This window comes from Sorex araneus, chromosome 3 (assembly GCF_027595985.1).
Source record: "Sorex araneus isolate mSorAra2 chromosome 3, mSorAra2.pri, whole genome shotgun sequence".
In the NCBI taxonomy this organism is placed as follows: Eukaryota; Metazoa; Chordata; class Mammalia; order Eulipotyphla; family Soricidae; genus Sorex; species Sorex araneus.
The window spans coordinates 8,285,922-8,306,416 of NC_073304.1; the positions used below are offsets into that span (position 1 = coordinate 8,285,922).

Below are 20,495 nucleotides of genomic sequence, written 5' to 3' on the forward strand. Positions count from 1 at the left end.
CCCCAGTTGGTGCTGGGCAGGAAAAGGTGCTCCTTCAGAGGTGCTCCTCCAGGCCATGTCTGCGGGGAAGAACCCCAGATTCCAGCCGATGGGGCGGGGGGGGGGGAGAGGGGGGCGCGTGGGGGAAGGGATGCGTTCCTGCCCTCTGCAGCCTCCTTGCTCTCTGGGTCTGCAGGTGACGCGTGCTGAGCCCCAGAAGTCCTGCTCCAAGGTGACCGTCAGCTGTCAGCACATCTGCCAGTGCCGGCCCCCGCCCCCGCTGCCCCCTCCCCCACCGCCCCCGCCGCCCCCCAGGCTCCTCCTGGCTCCAGGTAAGTCTTCGGGGCCATTCTGGGCGCTGTGCAGGGCCCGGGCGGGGCCGGGAGCCGGAGCAGAGGGCAGCCTGTCCGCCTTTGTAATTTTCCATTGGCCGAGCAGGAGGGAAGCCAAGGCCCAACTTTCCCTGCAGTCTGCAGAGCGCAGGCTCTCGCCTCTCTCGCCCGCCGTTCCGGGAGCTGGAGCAGGAGGAAGCTTCCTCCTCGCCTAATCAGATAAAAGTCAGTTTCCATTTGATGAGTGGCCACGGACGGGCCTGCAGGCTGCCCAGGGGCCAGCCTTCCAGGGGGCAGGCGCGGGGCTCTGCCCACACATGGGGGGCCCATGACTGAGATTCATTCTCATTGGAGGAGGCGTTGGGGAGGGAGCCCGGGCGGAGACTCGGGGCGCAGGGCGAGCTCCCGGGGTGCCTCTCGGCAGCCAACCCTGCTCAATACCCTCCTTTGATGGCCGGGCCCGGGGTTCATCCATGAGCTGTGTCATGGCTTGGACGTGCAGACAAAGGCGGGTTTCTCCGGCCTCCTCGGGTGAAGGCTCCTGCTGCCAGTTGTCGGTGGAGGAGGTCGATGTGCCCGAAGCGCATCGCTGCCCTTTTAGCCCGTAGAGTGTGGAGACCCCGCGTGCGTCTCCCCCCAACTCCGCCAGACGGGAATGGTTCTGGGGAGGTATGTCCTCGGGGTGGCGATTTGCAGGTCCTGGGGCCGTGTTGCGGTGTTCGGGGGTGGTCCTGGCCCCCCACGCGCCTGTCTGTGTTGTGTTGGCTTGGCCTCTGCCTGCCTGGTTCTCTGATTCCCGGCCCTGAGCTGCTCAGGCTGTGGCCGTCTGCATCGCCAGCAGCGTTGGCCTGAAAGGCCGCTAACGACCTCCTCACACCCACAGAGCCAGTGAACGGTCATTCTAGCAAGTTCTGAGGGGTCTGTGGTGCCTGTTTGGAGATGGGGGGTCTGGACCCTGCTCTGAGCTTGTGCCTTTTCCTCCTCCCTGGCTTCTTCACCTTCTAACTCTCCCTGCAGGCCTCCCCTCGGCCGCAGTGCCCCCTCCCCACCCCCCTACCCCCTCCACCCCCCGGCCCTGCCGTCTCTGGCTTCTCCTCCATTCAAATTTCTTCTCCTCTTGCTGGCCGGACCCCAGGGGTCTTTGTGTCAGAGGGCGCCCAGCCACCTCAGAGTCCCCTCAACTTAGCCAGCCCCCTCAAGCTGAAGTGACATAGCCGGGAAAGGCCGTTCTGGCCTCCTGGAGGCAGCCTGGCCTCAGCGGAAGGTTCCTCCCACGAACAGTGGCCTGTGAGAGCACAGAGAACACGCCCGTGTCAACCCTCACTCCAGCCCCAGTGACAGCACCGCCTGCCGGCGTCCACGGGCAGCCCTGAGGCTGTTCTAGATTGTTCTAGATTGCTAAGGAGGCCTCCAGGCAGAAGGAGCAGTGGGGCCACAGCACAGAGAGGCGACCGGACACCCGCAGTGGATCTAAGGGGGCCATCAAGGGCAAGGGGGGTGGGCTTTGGGTGGAGGGCACCTGTGAAGGATCCCGTGTTTTGACCCGGAAGTGAATCCCGTTTACCAAACAGTGTCCGTCAGCCACAGAGATGTGGCGAGACTGGTCTGGAGGCTGGGACTCACTTTTGCGTCTGTGCCAGTTAATTTCCACAGGAAACCTCCCGTAACCTCTGTCGCCGCTACGACACCAGGGTGGGCGATGGCCAGAGAAGGCGGCCATCAGGACAAGGGAGAGCGGTGGGCCAGCGCGTGTCCAGTGAGGGACCCAGAGGTGGCGAGGCGCGGGGGGGAGAGGAAGGTGCTGGGGCTGACTCGCTCGCTGGTGGGTTTGGCTTTAATAGGGTACGTGGAGGCAGTGGAATCGCGTCACCATGCTCGCCCGCCGCGGAAGGTTCCGGACCCCGGGCCTGCTCTCTTTCTGTTGCACGGCGAGAGGATGAGGGGACAGACGGGGCTGGGGGAGCCCCAGGGTCGGGAGGGGACCCGAGGGGTCCTCGTGCCTGGCTCTGTGTTTCAGCGTGTTGGATGCGCCCGCTGGGCCTTGGGGCGGGGCTCTGCTCCGTGCTCCGTGCCCGTGCCCTGTGGCCAGGTCCGAGAAACGCCACTCGGGTGCGCGTCGCCCCAGACACCTCGTGTTCGTGACTCGGCTGATTCTGAATGAACTCGGGGCCGTTTTGCACCCAGCCAGCCTGGACTCCGCCCTATGCCGACTCGCTTGGTCTCCCCAAGGCCAGGGCGCCCCGTCCAGGAAGCTCTAGGAGCCCCACCGAGCAGGGCGGCGACAAGGGCCGGTGTTCTCTGTCCCCACCCTGGCTGTGGCGGGTGGGGGGCCCAAGGGCGAGTGGGGGAGCAGTGGTGCCAGGCTGGAGTTTGGTGGGGGCTCTGGAGACCGTGGGGGCCTCGTGGCGTGGACGCAGGCGGGGGCCAGGACAGGGCCGCATGTGTATTTGTGTGTGTGTGTGTGTGTGTGTGTGTGTGTGTGTGTGTGTGTGTGTGTGTGTGTGTGTGTGTGTCTGGGCTGAGGGCAGCTCCGGGCGGGAGGAGAGCAGGTGAGGGGCGCTCCAGCAGGTCTCTCCGTTTCCGGTGCTCGGCTCTGTACAGGCAGGACAGCCGGGCTGCGCGTGCCCCCCTGGGCCACACTGCCCAGCTCCGCCTCTTCTGCGCAGACCGTGCTGGGTTCCTGTCCATTTCTCTCTTCCCGTTGCTCCTGGAGACCTTTCTCCCCGGCCCGCCCGGGGGCCGGAGCTCCAGGCGCCCCATATTCCATCGACTTGATGCCGAGCCGTTTCCTCCACAAGGGAGCAGCTCCCTCCCAAAAGCTCAGCGGAAAGTTCTGGGCCCACTTCCCGCCCCCGGCTAGGGTCCCGTGTTGGCCGCTGGACAGGTGGTGAGAGCAGTTACTGCTGACGGGTCGGACCATGGGCGGCCTAGAGTTGGGGCGTGGGAGGGGGGGAGGGAGTGACGCATCCCCGAGGAAAATCCTGATAGAGGCGCCGAACCCTAAGGAGGAGGGGGTGGGCACCGGCGAGGGGGCAGGGCCCGGCGAGGGGGCAGGGCCCATGCACCCCCCAGCCCAGGGCTCCGGCGCTGGCCCCTGGCCCCTCCTCCTGCCTTCTCTGCGTGTGGCCCGGACTCTGTGTGCAAGCTGAACCCCAGACATCTCGGGGGTCAGCCTGGGCCACGCCCAGAGGCTGCAGGTGGGCTGGAGGTGCCTCCCCCAGGGCCCTATTGCCCTTCCCAGGTGTGTGCTGGGAAGTCAGCGGTGAGCAGAGGAGGAGTCTGCTGGGGTCGGGAGGGGGGTGCCCTGCTCCAGGGCATGATTGGGGGGCAACTTCCCTTCTGGCAGGGCTGGCCTCATGCACCGTGGCCCCTGCCCCTTTGACCGACCTCCGTGCCAGGCATGCGTGCTGTCCTCCCGGACCTTTCTCCCTGGTGAACAGTTACTCTGTGCCCAGCCCCATGCCCGGTACCCTGGCGGCACCCCGGGACCTTGGTGGCAGGGACAGGCCAGTGATGGGAGGGGAAAGCCCGGGAACACAGCAGCGGGTTGAGTGACCCTCGAGGCCAGGAGCGCCCTCTGGCCCTGCCGCTGCCCGTCTGTTGGGCGTTATTCATGTCAGTGTGGTGCCAGCCTTTGACCCCGGGTCTCGTGCCCACAGGCTTTGCCGCCGAGCCCTACCCCTGGCCAGCCGGGACTCACCGTTTTGTTTTTTTTTTTTTTGCTTTTTGGGTCACACCCGGCGATGCACAGGGGTTACTCCTGGCTCTGCACTCAGGAATTACTCCTGGCGGTGCTCAGGGGACCATATGGGATGCTGGGAATCGAACCCGGGTCGACCGTGTGCAAGGCAAACGCCCTCCCCGCTGTGCTATCACTCCAGCCCCTCGCCCTGGTTTCAAGAACGCCCAGTAACCTACGTCTGAGTTTCTTCTTGCGTGAAGTGGGTTGCCGGAGGTCCTCATTCCACCCAGGTTTCCTGAAGCTTCCAGAAGTGAAGAGAGTTTTGGGGAAACCAGACGGGACTTGGGGGGGGTGCCCCCTCCCCCGATCCCGGGAAACTCGTCCTGATCAAGGGCAAGCCCGGTGCTTGGGTCCAGCAGGGGAGAGCTGCTCCTGAGGGGTGACTCCACGCCAGAAGGGGTAGGAGGGCAGTTTGGGAGAACTTCCGGCTGGACCTGATTGGCTGGAGCCAGCCGGGACAGTGGTGGGGGAAGGCGGGGGCCCTGCTGAGCACTGCGGGTGGGAGTCGAGCCTTCTGTGCAGTGTCCGAGCAAAGGGAGGCGATCCCTGCACAGTCCTGCAGGTCCGGGGGTTTCCCGGAAGCAGGTGCAGCCTCATCGGCTGGAGCTGGGGGTGTCCTGGGGCCAGGCACACCCCGTCTTTGTCCTCAGTGCCCCGCTGCCCGGGGTGGCCTGCAGGACCCGTCTTGCATGGGCCTGCCCTGTCTGTATGGAGACGCTTTGGGCCTGGACACCTGGACTCAGCGGCCACCTTTCTACTGCTCCCCTCCCCCCATCCCCCGTCCCTTTGGACTCAGCGGCCACCTTTCTACTGCTCCCCTCCCCCCCGCCCCCCGCCCCCCGCCCCTTCGGGTCAGGCTTCTTGATCGACCCTTTGCTGCATTTTATTGTGAAAGTTTCAAGAGCCCTGCCCTGCCCGACGCCACCTGAACCCAGAGCTCAGCATTCCCGCACAGGGCCAGCCCTGTGTCCCCTCCCTCCCACTCCTCATCTGCCCCGTGTACCCACGAGCCCCGCAAAGGGGGGCCACGAAGAGTGGAAAGGCCCCAGGTTCGGCCTGGTGTGCAGGACCCGCAGGTCAGTGCCCGGCTGAGAGATGGAGGCGCCCTGCAGAGGAGCCTTCACTGCCTGGGGCCTCTCTTTGCTCATCTGCACAATGGGGGCCAAATGGGTGCCACCTGCGGGCCACGGTGAGAGTTCCGGCTGCACAGGGTAAGTTACCGTGCCGAGGCTGTCGCTAACGCAACAGCTCACGGGAGCTGCTTTTGGCGTAAGCACAGCTGCAGAGATGAAACGGGTCTGATACCTAATCCAGTCCGACTCGGCCGAGGATTTGGTGCGGTCCAGTTGCCTCCCTGCACAGGGCCCTGCCCCTGGCCCCAAGCAAGGCCTCTGCTGGGAAGAAAAGGCGTCGAAGGATTCTACCTCCTACCCTCCCCAGGCTTGGGCCCAGGCTCAGGAGTCCCCAGGGGAAAGGTTTTTCCCAGAACGTGTGGGCAGGATAAACCGCGGCCGAGGCAAAGGCCTGGCAGCCGCTGGGGTTGCTGGGATCTGGGCTGACCTCGTGAATGTCAGCGGTAGCCCCATCCCGCGTGACTCAGATGCCCTGCAGCCGGCCGGGGCGGGGGTGGGGGGCAGCCGTGTCCCAGCGCTCCGCAGAGGCACGCACGCCCCCTCCCAGGGACCTGCCTCAGAGGCTGATGCGGCCCAAAATAGCTGCGGCAGCACCGAGGCGTGAGCATCTCGGCCCGGAGGCCTCCCCGCCGCATCTCTGCTTGTTCTAGACAAACCAGAAGGGAGGTGACACGTCTCCTCCCCGCGGGGGTCACCCAGCAGGGGTCACCCCGCTTCCCTCCTCTGTGCCCACGCGGCCGCGTGTTCGCCAAGAAGGGAGCCAGTGGGACGGGGGCTGTTCTCCAGTGAACGTCTGACTCACCCAGCGCGACAGCAGGAGGCCGGGGCTCAGCACCCAGCCCGGGGCTGGACCCTCCGTGGCTCTTGCTTCACCCTCCGCAGCCCTCTGCGGCTGGTGGCCTGGGCCCGGGACCCTGAGACGGGCTCGGAGGTGACTCTCTGCCCAACCATCAGGAGAATGGAGGTCAGTGGAGGTCAGTGGAGGTCAGTGGAGCACTTCCAGCTGGCTGCACCCCTGCCCGCCCTGTCCTGTCCTCCCGAGCGTCCACCTCTGGGCCATCTTTCCCTTTCCGTGGCAGCGCCTCGCTCCGTCCTGCCTCAAGTATCTGTCTCCTCCAGTCCCGAGGGCCCCTGGGCTTCCTGTCCAGCCTTGAATCACACACTAGCACCCCACAATGTCCCCCTGACTCTCACACACGCTCTTTTCCGGCAACGCCGCAGATTACCCCTGACCTCCATGACTACAGAAAGAAAAGTCCAGGCCAGGGCTCCTTTCCCCTCCAGGGTGGGGGTGCTGGGTCTGCTCTGGGGGCTTCTGGCTCGGGTCTCCGTCAGTTGGGGCATGTGCATCCCTCCCCTCCTCAGGCAGGAGGTGCTGGGGCCCGCTGGGTCCCACACAAGAGCTCAGGTGGCACCTCCAGGCCACCTGGGCGTCCTCCCAGCATGGCGACCCAGAGCTTGACAAGGACGCTGGGCCCCTTGGAGGACGGAGCTGAGGAGTCTGCAGGACTCTCGCCAGGATCCAGGGCCAAGGTGCTCCTGGGGTTTCAGAGCCTTTGGGAAGTGGGGTGAGGCATCTGAAAATCACACCGCCCTACAAACTCATGCATGCACGCACAGGCACACACACACACACACACACACACACACACACACACACACGCATGCACCGCTTCTTTTTCCTTTTTTAGCAGTCATCCTACCCTTTAAATACTTCGTTGATGACTAATGCCCGGATCCTGTGCTGGATCCAGGGAGGTGCTGTTTCTCTGTCCACTCTCAGCCCCTTCACGCACCCCGGGGCCTCACAGCCCCTGATTCATTTCCCTTGCTCAGACTTGGGGCTTCCTGTGCGCTGCCAGGTGCGGGGTTGCGTGAGTCCAGCGGTGCCTGGAGAGCAGGACAGAGGCATTTCTGCTGCCATGGCACGGGCTCGTGGCTCACTGTGTGTGTGCATACATGTGCATGCATGTGTGTATACCTATGGTGTGTGCACGCACTGTGCACGTATGTGAATATGCATGCACCAGAGGTCTAGGCCAAGTATGTTGATTCATAAGTATAGTATATAGAATATATCTATAGTATAAAGTATATAGGTATGTAGTATATAGATGTACATGTGTGTGCATGCATGCGTGTGTGTGCACCAGCAGCTAAGCCGAGTATGAAGATATATAGCATATAGAGTATAGAGTACATATATTGTATGTAGGTATATAGTGTAGATACACGTGTGCATGCATGTGTGTTTGTGTGTACGTGCATGTGTGTGTGCATGTATGCATTGCGTGTGCAACAGCAAGTCAGACTGAGATATAGGAGTGTAGGGATAACATTGGTTTATCCTTTCTGCCTTGCCATAGGGAGCTTAGGTTTATTGGGTTACTCCCATCACAGTGCTCCCATTCCTCTGCGTTTATTTGTATAGGAGGTGACATGTTCCCCGGCCGTTGGAACTGGGGGGGTCTGACTGGGGTGGTGGGCAGTACTGGTTTGGTCAGGACTGGAGGGGCAGGTCTGTGGGGTCCGATCATTCTCAGCTCAGGGAAGGTAAGACAGGTCGGGCGAGTCCAGAGGCAAGCAGTGCCCACAGCATGCCAGGAAGAAGTTGGGGTGTTAGCTCAAGTGAAGCTAGAAGTTCCTGGTGGGCTGGTGGGTTGCTGTGGCCTCAGGGAGGGCGGGGACTTGGGACTCAGCTCCGCGCCTGCGTGTGGCCTTCCTGCTTGGCCCTCTCAGGAGTTCTGTGGGTCCCGCACAGGCGGGGGGAGGGGGAAGTGGGGGGGAGGGGGGAGGGGGGAGGGGGAAGAGGGTGGCCGCGTGTGACCCCCAGGAAGGGAAGGGCCGGATAGTTGCTTCGGAGATTTCCCTCTGTGGGGGACAGGCGTGGAGGCCCCCCGAGCCCAGGTCAGAGGGGGGCTTTGTCCCAGGGACACAGGTGTCTTGCAAGGGTGGGGCTCGCTTCAGCCCTGGGTCCCACGGACGCCTCCTCCCTTGGAGTGCCCCGTGCTCCCTGTGCCGTGTGGGCGCAGAGCTGGTCCTCCCGGCGTGATCGTTGATTCGGATCTCGGGGTGCAGTATTTCATCACTGTGCTGTGATCCCAGGGCCTCTGGCCTGTCTGCGAGGTGGAGGGTTCGAGGCTGGGCCTAGCCAGCTGTGTGCCGTGTGACCCCCATCTACCTCTCTGAGCTTGTTTGGCCACATGCAGGCGGGGGATGCGTGAGTGACAGCTCTGCTCCCTGGAGGCGCCTGGCAGAGCACAAAAGAATACGGGGGCTTCATCCAGCTCCATCACCCCCCGCCCCAGCCCCTGCCCCAGCCCACCCTCTTGGCAGTATAACTCCCCCCGGGCTCCTGACCTGCGCCCCACTGGTACCGAGAGTTGGCTCCACCCTGCGTTCCACAGCAGATGTCCGCGCCCGGCCTCGGTCCCTGCTCCGGCCTCTGACGCCCCGTCTGCAGCTCCCTGGCCTCCCTCTTTTTCTCTAAGTAATTTTCCTCAAAGTACTGGCTCTTCCTCCCCCAGTTCAATAAGCGGGATTGTTGATCTTCCACTTCTGCGCTCGCATCTGGCAAATAGAAGACTCCCCTCTTATGGGAACTTTAATTTACTCAACCAGCCTTTATTCATTGATTTTATTGCACAAACATTTGCCTACAAGTTGTGCTCTGGCAGGCTCGGGGCCACGGAGATGAAGCCTCCCCCCCCCCCCCCGCCAGCCTGCCCTCCCTTCCTCTCATCCCCCACACGGGCTGCTGGAAAGCTTCGACCCCACAGCCAGTGAGACTTCCCATCAGCGAGTCACCCCAGAGTCCCCGTGGGGCTTAGGATCCAGGCTGTGTAGTCTGGGTTCACACCATAGGACACCCCTTGCATAATTTTTGTGTGATTGATTTTTGTTTGGGGCTTACACCCAGTGATGCTCACGACTCACTCCTGCCTCTGCGCTCACATATCAGTGCTCGCGCGGCTCAGGGGACCATATAGGAGGCCAGGGATCAAGCCCAGGTTGGCCACATGCAAGGCAAACACTTTACCGGCCGTCTTCTCTTCCTGGCACTGCTCACGCCCCCTCACAGCCCCCCCCCAGCACCTTTTTATTTTAAACAATTTTAAAGTGTGGTTAAACCTTTTGCTGGTTTACCACACTTGAGCCTTTCATTTCTGTGGTTTGAAGTTTATTTGCAATGTTGTGTATCACCGGAGCAGATGCGTCACCTGCAAGACTAAACCCACACCTTGATGCAGCCCCCTAATCCCTGCCCCAGGTCCCCCCAGACCCTAACAAGCACTGGTCTGGTTCCTGAGTCCATTTCCTGTCTCTTCCTCCCTTGGGGCAGTGGGGAGGGGTGTCGAGTCGGACCTGAGGGGGTGCAGGTGCAGAGTCTGTCTGTCCACTGCCTGGAGGGAGCGGGCACAAGGGAGGAGAGTGTGTGGTGTGGGCCAAACCCTTACGTGGGGATCCAGGGCTGTCCTGGAAGCCCTGAAACTCCGGCCTCTGGGGGGGCCTGATTTAGTGGGGCAGGCTCTGGTGCACCCCAACAGAGAGAGCTGCAGGACGGGATCCTGCCCCCACCCCCGAAGCCCCATCACACTCCCCCCTCACCCGCCACTCCCCCTCTGTCCCTCTTAGCTCTTTCCTCTTGCTCCAGAACTGACCTCAGCTTCCTTTTGGGTCCTGGATGAGCAGCCAGTCTGCCTCAGTACCTTCCTGGTTCCTTGATGGTTTTGTTTGGGGGCCACACTAGCACAGTGGGTTTGCCTTGCACATGGCCGACCCGGGTTTGATTCCTCCACCCCTCTCAGAGAGCCCGGCAAGATACCTAGAGTATCCCACCCGCACAGCAGAGCCTGGCAAGCTCCCCGTGACGTATTGGATATGCCAAAAACAGTAACAAGTCTCACAATGGAGACGTTACTGGTGCCCGCTCGAGCAAATCGATGAGCAACGGGAAGACAGTGACAGTGACCTGGTGGTACCCAGGGGTCACTCCTAGCGGGCTCAGGGGACCATGTGGGGTGCTGGGGATCATGCCCAGTGGGCCGCATGCAGCCATGCGCCCTACCAGCCGTACTACCGGCAGGTGCATAGGTACAGAAAGGTACTAGACGGTACATTTCCGATTCCGTCAAGAGGGACAAAGACTGTAGAATCTCTGTCCCCGGAGTAGCTCCGAGCATGTGACTCTCCACGGCTTTCTGGGGCGTGACACTCCTGGTTATCAGTGGGGTCGCGGGTGCAGAGGAAGGTCCTTGTCTGAGAGTTTCTGGGATTCTGCCCGAGTTGGTCTCTTCTACGATCACACACCCAGGGCTCAAGAGATAGGCCAGCGGGTGAGGTGCTTCCCTTGCACGTGGCAGACCTGGGTTCGATCCCCGTAGCCGCACATGCTTCCTCAGCCCCGCCAGGAGTAAGCCCTGAGCACTGCCAGGTGTGGCTCAAGCCGTAAAATTCTATCAGAAAATCACAGCCCGCCCGGGGCCCCCTGCAGGCGAGGTGCTGGTCACTGCGGGGCGCCAGCAGCTGGGACGGGGTGGGGCTGCCCAGCGCTCAGGGACCAGGGCAGAAGCCCTCGGTGAGGCCCGAGCTGCGGTGAGGCTTTGTCGGCAGCCAGGGCTGGTGTCCGTGGAAAGTGGGGTGATCGCCAGCTACTGGCGGGAGGGGCCGAACGTCCACTCCCGAGGGCCCGGGGGTGAGGCCAGGCCTTTGGTGGTGTCAGAGAGCTGGGAGGGGCTGTGCGGCCAGGCTGCCCCCTCCAGACCCCCGCTGTGTCCTCCCAGGACCCCTGTGGCCTCAGGGCTAGGGTGAAGGGGTCCCCAGAGAGGGGGTTCTGAGATCCAGGAGACCCGCCTGCCAGCGGTGCCAGGTGAAAGCTCTGAAGGACGCACCCAGGTTGTGGATCAGGATAACGATGATGGTCAGTAAGCCCCGCCCCCGCCCCCGCCGCCCCGGGGGCCTGTGCTGGAGGGCCGGGCAGTGACGCATCCTCGGGCCGAGGACTAAAGAGCTCCGGAGTGCCCTCCTGGGCCTGAGCACTGCTGGGGAGGAGTCCCCTAACCTCCCGCATAAACCGACAACCCCAGACTCTTCTTCCTGTGTGAGGCAAACACCCGCTGATGCCAGATGCCCCCTGACCCCCGGGAGACCGGGCTGGGGGCTCAGGGGGTCCTTTCTCAGACATCTGCACTGGGCCGGGCAGCTTGGAGCTGGTCCTGGGGTCAGCAGTGCTCATGAGGGCACCCAAAGCTCTGTGTTCTCTGATGGAGATGGGGAAGGACCTGGGGGAAACGCGGGGATGGGCTGGGGGACGCCCCGGCCACATCTCCTCCCCGAGTGCCAGAGAAAGTCACTAAAACCCAGTGTGGCTCGTGGGTAATGCCCACAGATTGCTTTTCTTTTTTTTTTTTTTTATCAAATTGCTGTGAATTACAAAATTGCAGCAGCGACTCACGGTTTAGGTGCTCCTGGTATGTGGAACCTGGTGTGTGTGTGTGATGTTGTGTCTCCGGAACTAGCCCCGCACCTTGAGGCAGGTCTTGATCCAGTTGGGACGGTGGCTCGGGGCAGAAAATGGGACTCTGGGACCTGCCTTGGGCAAAGGGGGTTGGGCAGACCCTGGGGGGGGGGGTTGGAGACAGAGACGGTGGCATGGGCTGGAGGAGGAAGGGGAGGAGGAAGATGAGAAGGAGGAAGATGAGGAGGAGGATAAAGAAGATGGAGGAGGAGGAGGAGGAGGAGGAGGAGGAGGGGGGGAGGAGAAGGAGGAGGAGGAGGAGGAGAGGGAAGGAGGAGGAGGGGGGAGGGGGAGAGGAGGAGGAGGGGGGGGAGGGGGAGTGAAGGACACAGGAGAGGGTGGAGGGGTGAGGCCAAGGAGTTGAGGCGTCTTGTGTCAGCCCAAGGCTGGTGCCCTGGGAGCTTCGATCGAGCACATCTGGTTCCTCCCCTTCTGCGTGCTGGGCCCCTCCGGAGAGTTCGGGGTCCTGCCTGCCAAGCACGAGAAAGGGGCAGGAGGAAGGATGAGGCTCTGTCATGAGGCAGATCTGCCGTGGGTATGACATGCTGCAGGAAGACAGAGGTACAGGCCCTGTGTATCAGGGGGACTGCACGGAGGAGGTGGCGCGGATTCCGTCTTAGAGAGCTGTTCGGATCTGAAGAGCAGGAGTGGGGAGAGCTTGGTGGGTGAGAGGAAGAAGCAGGGCCTCTGGTGAGAGCGGGGTCTCGGAGGGGGCCCAGCGGCTGGGGTGGGGGCCCGGGAACACTGACGGCTACGTGCTGAGGTGGTGTGGACGATGTCTCCTTCCACGAGGGGAAGGGGAGGCAGAGCCCGCGACTGCAGGCCCTGGCCGGGATTGTGCCCTTCCCAGCCCGGCTCCGGGGGGCAGATCTGTGCTGCCCCTTGGGGGCACCCCGGGCCTCTGCTGCCCGGTGCCATTGGCCCCGGAGGACGGTCCCGCAGAGGGCCTGGTGCTGGCACCCGTCTGCCTGGAAACTTCCAGAGAGGGACCCTCCCCCAGAGCAGGGTGGTGATGCCCGATCCTGGGGGGCAGCTTCCGGGAAGGCCCTTGAGGCCCGGAAGTGGGGCCAGAGGGCGTCTGGCCGAGGAGACGCAAACTCCTGAACCCAGAGCGCAGGGTCGCAGTGACCCGAGCGGGCCCCTCCCTCCCGCCTCGCGCTACTCCTCCATCCCGAGTTCCAACGAGCCCCCACCCCACCCCAAGACACACTCGAGCACACACACACACGCGCGCGCGCGCACACACACATGCCCCAGACTCAGGCAGGAATGTGTGCAAATACACAGGCTCTGCACACACGGTACCCGCATACAGAAGGGCACGTGTGTTTGCATGCACACACATTGTACACGTGCATGTTTGCATATGTACACAGGCAAGCACACATATGTGCATCCTTGAATGCATCACCCACATATACGCTTATGTGTATGCACAGTCACACACATGTACATCCATATGTACATCCATGAACACATGCCTAGGTTCACACAGGTCGTGCCGAGGGGTGAGTGCCCCTGGGTTGATGGGGCACGGCGGGAGGCTGGCATGTGCCAGGAGGGAGAGGAGTTTGTTCTAGGGCCCCGGCTGGCCGTGCTCAGGCCTCACTGGCTGCTCTCGGGGTCCCCCCCGAGCAGGGAGGGCCTGGGGCGGGGCGGGTCAGCGCACTGTGCTGGGCCTGGCCCCACGGCGTTCCTAGGTCCTGCTAAGCGTCTCCAACTGCCAAGGGACGGTGGGTCCTGGGAGAGTCAGGGCGAGGGGCCAGAGAGCTGGCGCAGTGGCCTGACACGTGGCCAACCCCAGTTCAATCTCCAGCACCACCCAGGGCCCCCCCAGCCCTACCGGAAATGATCCCTGAGCACGGAGCCAGGAGTCAGCCCTGAGCATTGCCGGGTGTGGGCAGGAAGCAGACCCCGCAGTAGCCGTGCTGGCGCTGCTGTGTGCTCATCACCACACCCAAGCCCTGAGCGGCCCCAGGGAGGGAACGGGGGTGGGGGCACGGCCAGTGGCCCTCTTGAAGCAGCAGAGGGGGGGGCACGCAGGTTCTGCAGCCCCCACTGAGCCGTCGTTGGATTGGGGCCCGCAGGCCCCTGGGAGCACTGTGGGGGCGAGCTGTCCCTCCTGGTAATCAGACAGAGGGTGGAAGCTGTTCCCGGGGACATCGCACCCCGCCATGCCGCCCCCTCTGCTCTCAGGGACCAGAGAAGCTTCCCTTGAGCCCTTTGCCCAGGCCCCGGCTCAGTAGCTGCTGCCCCAAATCTGAGTGCCTTGCTCAGGTCCCTCGGCAGGGCTGCAAGGCCGCGCCAGCTTCCACCCAGGGCTTCCGGTGTCTTGATCGGCTCACTGCGTGGTCACTGTTGAAACTCCAGACACGACGGAGTCCGGAGCTGTGCGCCCAGAGACCCCACTTCGAGGCGATGGTGGAGCTGGGGGTAAGGCCCCCTTCTGAGTCCCCTGGGAGGAGTGCTAGGTCTCCTCTCCTTGCAAAATGCAAGTTGTGGGGGTGCCTTTGGGAGCTCTCAGGCTGCTCCATTCAGCTTATCTGAGACTCTCCGTGAAGCCCATCCTGGCTTAGGTAGAGGCAGGTGGTCAATAATCTATGCTTTGCAGGACACAGGTCTCTGTTGCAGTCTGTCAACTTAGCGGCCAGAAAGCCACTGTGCGCCTTGTAAACAAATGTGTACTAATAAAGCTTTATTTACAAAATGCAAATGGTGGGCCAGAGTTGACCTGAGGCCAGATGTTCTTTTTGTTTTTGCTTTTTGTGTCACACCCAGTGATGCATAGGGGTTACTCCTGGCCCTGCATCATTCAGGAATTATTCCTGGCTATGCTTGGGGGACCAAATGGGATGCTGGGAATCGAACCCGGGTTGGCCGTGTGCAAGGTAAATAAACGCCCTCCGCGCTGTGCTATTGCTCCAGTCCTGAGGCCAGACTTTCTCAACCACTGGGCCATGGGGATCCTGAATCACTCTTTAAAATGATCAAATGGTTTAGACAGAACTGGCCGCAACTGATCAGGTGCCCGTGGGGGCCCACCCTCTCCGCATGACCTCCCCTCTGGCTGGGGAGAATCCAAGACTTGCTGTCTCTTGAGTATCAGCTGGCACCGGCTGGGCACCGTGGGGATCGTTGCCCTGTGCCATGGTCGCACACAGGCTTCCCACGAACAAACATGAGCTCCTTCTGTGGCCCCCGAGCTGGCTCTTCCTGTTCAGGGCATTTGAGATCTGCCTTTGTGGGTTCCTGGTTGGGCCTAAGGTGCATGCCCGGCTAAGTGGCCGGGGGATGTGGGATCACAGGCTGCAGGACCTGATCCGTGGTCCCCCTGCCTTGCTCGCCCTCTGCCCACCCTCTCCCAGCCCCCAGCACGAGGCCAGGCATGACTGGAATAGCCCCGGAGCTAGGGAACGAGGAGCTCAGATGGTCCCAGGCCGTCCCCAGTATGGCTCCTTCAGGCCACTTCTGAACCCGGCTGCGCTATGGGCGGGGCTGGCGAGGGGGGCTGGGGGTGGACGACGGCGGCTGAGCAGGCCTGGGGGGGCCCAGGGCAGGGCAGAGCGAAGGAGACCCTCACCTTAAAGAGAGAAGAACCGCTGTCGTGCAGCCAGTCCTTGTTCTGGGGGGGGGGGCGTTGGGGCAGAGGCGAGGGGCCCCGTGTTTTGTGCTCATCCCCAGAGCGTCCTTAGCGACCCTGCAGGCCTGGCCGCGCGCTCTGCTCCCGGCCCGCCAGAGAGACTCCCACCCGCTCCTCATGGCCCTCCCCTCACGGCGGTGACAGCGCCACCATCAATAATGCATCGGGTGCTCCTGGGTGCCCCTCTGGCGCCAAGCCCGAGGGCAGGGCCCTTGATGAGAAGCAGGCGCGGTGCCCCACGCTGGGCTCCCAGCCGAGGAGGCCGGCAGCCATAAATGTCAGAGGCACGAGTTTCCCGTGTGGCAGCGGGCTGGGGGCACAGATGGAAGGACCCAGGCCCTCCCCGGGGCCCCAGCGGGGGAGCAGAGAGCTGCAGGCCCACCGGGGGGGACCTTTCTGCAGCCCTAGAGGTCACTTCCCAGAGGCCCCCCCGCCGTGCCCCGGGGACACACTTCCCCTCCCACCAGCACCGTTACTCAGTTTCCCCAAAGCGCCCCTTCTAGGGTGTAGTCTCCCCTGGAAATGCCTGCTTGCTTGGGGTGGGGAGCACTGAGAGCCAGAGGTCCGTGGTCAGGTTCGTCTCAAAGGTTACTGGGCTCCGTCACGTGTCTGTTTCCTGTGCCTTGGTTTCCTCCCGTGCCTCTGTCCCCCATACTCTTCCTCTTCACAGTGCCCCTCGTAGGGCGGCTGAAGGTGGCGCAGCCCAAGGGACAGCTCTGAACCCCGCTTGCCTCGCTGCTCTGAAGGCTCCTCCCCTCTCCTGTCCGCCTCACCAGCTCACGCCTTCCTTGCTCCTTCCTCATCTTCGCATTCAATTCTGCTGGATTCCTCTTCACAGCAGGCAGGACCTAAAGGAAGCTTCTAGAACCCCACCATTCCTCCACCCACATGCTTTGCTCTTATCATCCTAATACTAACCCTCTCCCTCTGCTATGTCTGCCTCGCAGTTCACACAAACACACACATACATGCACACACACACGCGTGCACACATGCACACACATGCACATGTGCGCACATATGCACGCACATACATGTGCATGCACACATACACGTGTATACATGCACATACATGCATGCACATATGCACACACGTATGCACATGTGCATGTGTCAGAGGCACGAGTTTCCCACACACATACGCATACACACATGTGCATGCACACACTCACGCACGCACACACACACACACACACGACCTTCCATGTTCAAACCCTCTTGCCTCTGCTTCTCTCCGGGACCTCAGCTCCCTTTGCTCCCCTCCTTGGCCACGAAGCTCCCGCGCTGAGCCGCGAATGGTCTCCTGCTCTTCTCAGGGCCCTGGGCGATGGCCCCAAGGGCTAACTAAGGGTCTTCCTGTGGGAGGCTGGGTTTGCCCCATCAGCATTCCACGATCCCTCCAGGACTGACCCCCTGGCATTGCAGCAGGAGCGGCCCCTGAGCGCCCCCAGCTGTGGTCCCCCAGTCCTCTCCCTCCTCTGCTCCTCCCAGACCACCAGGGAGCGGTCAGTGTGCCCCAGGCTGGCCTCCGAGGGGAGGGACTGAAGGACAGGAGCCGCCAGCCCGGCTGACCACTGAGAGCCCCTTTCCCGGGCCGGACCTGCCTCTCCCTAAAGCCTGGGCCCTGGGGGTGGGGTGGGGACACAGGGGAGAGCGGGGTCCTGCTGGGGGAGGGGCCAGGATTCGGTGGACCGCCGAGGGCGCCCACGCAGAGAGGTGTCCACTGCGCCAGTGTCGGCGCTGAGCCCTCTGTGCATCTACTTCATTTCATCCTTGTGCCAGCCCGATGGAGGAGGCTCTGTGGCCTTCCCCAACTTAGAGTGGAGGAAATTCCTAGAAGATGAGACTGACTTTCCTGAGAAAAGGGGGTGAGGGGGTCCACGTGGCTGACCTGGGGGAAACACTCGGAAGGAGCCAGTGAGAACAGCTGGGAGCACTGTGGGCCTGGGGGCAGGGGGTGGCTTTGGGAGAAGGGGCTGCTGTGGAGGGTGTGCTGAGCCCCCCAGAGAGGGGGAGCCACCCCACAGCTGAGGCCTGAGTCTGGGAGGAGACGGGACAACGTGGGTGCTCACGGCTGGGTGCTCTCGGCACTGCTACCCCAGGGCATTGGTGGAGAAGAGTTCCAAGGCAGAAAGGGGGGCATTGGGGGACACTAGTACAGCAGTCAGGGTGCAGGCCAGGGCCCCGAGCAACTTTCCCTCAAGCCCAGTGAGGCGTCCAGCCCGGGCAGCTCCCCCAGGCATCCTGGTGGCACCCTTCGCCCCGACCCTCGCAGCACGCGCACCCCAAGTCTGCCTGAGGTGGAAGACGGGAATGGGGGTCACGGCAGTACCACACGACTCAGTCCTCGGGGCCTGGGGAGTGGGGTGGGCGAGAGGCAGCTGGCCCCACGCCCTACCCTGCCTCCCTGTCCCCCATCCCCCTGGTTCCTGACCCAGCCGGAGATGACACGGGTGTGTGTTGGGGCGCTCACCCCAGAAGCCACCTCGTGCCTCTGTTCAGTGTGGGGACACTCAGGGGACTTCTGGTGGGGAAACAGGGAAATCAGGAAGTGGGGGGGTCTCTGCTGAACCCCGGGACCAGGCACCCCTTGGCAGAGGAAGGCCGGAAGGACGCCTCTTCGTGAGCTGGGGTGCACGAGAGCCCCCAGGGAGGGTTTCCCCAGAAGGGCCTCACTTCCAGGCCCCCGTACGGAGACTCAGACGTGGGCACCTCGGGGCAGACCGCGGGGGCCGCCCCTGGCACCGTGCGCCCTGCCGAGGCCCCAGCCACGCAGGATGGCTGGGCTGAGTCGGGCCTTTGTGTGGGGAGACAGTGGTGCCTGTGTGGGGGCGGGCGGGAGGCGGGAGGCCAGCCCCGTCCTTCGCAGGGGCCCCTGGGGGTCCGTGTCAGGCAGCCGCACAGGAGTGGAGCACCCCAGGCTGGGCAGGAGGAGGGGGGTCGGCCTGGGAGAGGACCTGGCATTGGTGAAGCAGAGCACAGAGCCAGAACCCCGCCCGCACAGCCTCGGGGGGTCTCCTGTCTGCAGAAATGGGGGCCAGGGAGGGGTGCTGAGTGCACTGTGGGCCGGTGGGCTCGTGGGGTCAGGCCCTGCTGTCACGCGCCGGCAGGGGCACTGCGCCCACCCTTGGGCTGCCCATACCCCCAAAGTGTCCCTTCGGGGCTGGCAGAGTCTAGCCCCCTCCTCCGCCGTGCTCCATGGCTGCCTTGGCAGTGGCACCCCCAGGCTGGCTTGGGTCCGGTCCCCTCCGTGGACCCACACCCTAGAGAGCCAGGCCAGGTACCCCCACCCACCTTGGACTGGCTGAAGTCCTTGCCCGACTCTGTATGGTCCCCTAAGTAATTCCTGAGGGCCAGCTGAGTCCACTGCCTGCCCATCGGCCACATCCGTCCACGACTGGACATAGTGGCCCCTCCTGTCCAGCCTGAGGTCTCTCTGTCGCCCGTCCCCGTGGCTCCTGCCCGGCTCCCTCGTGCCAGACAAAGGCCCTGGCAGGAAGACCGAGACCAGGGCCCCCTGCACCCACCTACAGCGGGGGCGTCTCCAGGCACACCTGGGCTCAGATTCTGGGCCGCCCACCAAAGTGGCGGGAGGCGTTAGCTAGAGAGTTCGCCTCTCTCTAGCCCGTGTAACTAGGCAGTGCCCAGGCGTTCAGTGCTCAGAGGGTTATTGCCGGTGCCTCAAGAGGGGCCTTGGGGACACCGGTCAGTGGGCTGAGTGCAGACTGCACGGAGGAGCCCCAGGTTCCCTCCCAGGCACTGCTTGGGCCCCCAAGAACTGCCGGGTGCACCCCCGAGCACTGAGTAGAGCGTGGCCCCTGAGCACCGCTGGGTGTGGCTTCCAGAAAACAAAACAATAAACAGAACAGGGTTTCCTTTGCCTCATCCCGTGGCCAGAGAGCCCCCGTGAGAGATGGGGGGAGACACATGCCCCCAAGAACAGCTGGGCCATGGGGTGGCCGCGGGGCCTCAACTTCTCCCGTTTCTCTTCCTTTGCTTGCACACGTCCTTGTAGTTTGGTGGGGGGGGAGGGGTCCTTGTGTGGTGTCCACTTCCTCAGCCCTTCTTGGAGCTCCCATCTCTGTGGGGTTTGCCCCAGTCTCACCCTGTCTCCGCCGCCTTCCCCACCCGACCACCTGCCTCTCACGATGCCTCTCCTTCCGCCTGTGACTTGAAAGCCTTTCCCTTAGGCGCAAGGCGGGTGACCGTCCCCACGTCTCTGCTCCCCTTGGAGCCTGCCAGCGCCTGGGACACGGTGATCAGGTCAGGGCCAGCTCTGTAAGGAGACTTGGGCAGCTGGCGCCAACTCTGGCAAGGGCACACTTGACAGTCAGTTCATCTTCGTACTCCTGAGCCTGGCACAGTGATGGGCACAGACGGTGCTAATGTTTGGTGGGTGGAGAGATAGGTGGATGATGCATGATGGATGGATGGATGAATGGAAAGATGGATGGATGGTTGGATGGGTAAATGGGTGAATGGGTGATGGGTGGGTGGCTAGATGGATGAGTAGATGGATGAATGATGGTGTGTGGATGGATGAGTGGATGGAAGGGTAGATGAATAGATGGATTATGGGTGGGTAGATGGATGGGTGGATAATGGATAGATGAATGTGTGATTGTGGTTGGATGAATAGATGGGTGGATGGATGGTTGATGGTTGGTGGGTAGATGGATAAAGGGATGGATGATGGCTGGCTGATTGCCTTTGTCACATAATCTTCTGGAACATGAAGTCTGCCCACGTGATAAGATCTTATCTCATCTGGAAAGAAGTATTAGCTCGCACCTACCAGAAAGGAGGCTCAGGCAGGGGCAGACCCCGTGCACCCCTCATAGTTGGGGATCCTACCTCTGCCTCCTAGGGAAGTTGTTTCTTAGCCTTGGGTCTCAGAGTGATGCTTCCTAGACCAACCTCCAGTATTCTCTGTCCTCAAAAGAGAAGGCCTTTCTGAACAAAGTAGCTTAAGAAAGCTTGGCTTAAGAAAGCTGGAGCGATAGTATAGTGGGTAGGGCGTTTGCCTTGCATGCGGCCGACCCAGGTTCCATCCCTGGCATCCCATATGGTCCCCTGAGTAATTCCTGAGTGCAGAGCCAGAAGTAACTCCTGAGCATCGCTGGGTGTGACCCAAAAAGCAAAAAAAAAAAAA

The 20,495-nt window shown here is 62.5% G+C and overlaps 1 protein-coding gene across 6 annotated transcripts in view; it reads left to right on the forward strand.

The window, feature by feature from the left end:
* PRIMA1 (proline rich membrane anchor 1) overlaps positions 1–20,495 on the forward strand; it is a 42,869-nt gene that overhangs the window by 7,810 nt on the left and 14,564 nt on the right. For all 6 annotated transcript variants that reach the window (XR_008629373.1, XM_055133792.1, XM_055133791.1 and 3 more), the window contains exon 3: positions 176–311. Coding sequence is in view for 5 of the 6 variants with exons in the window: in XM_055133792.1 (XP_054989767.1) it covers positions 176–311 (136 nt within the window). In the remaining variant the exon portion in view is untranslated. The remainder of the gene's footprint in view (positions 1–175; positions 312–20,495) is intronic.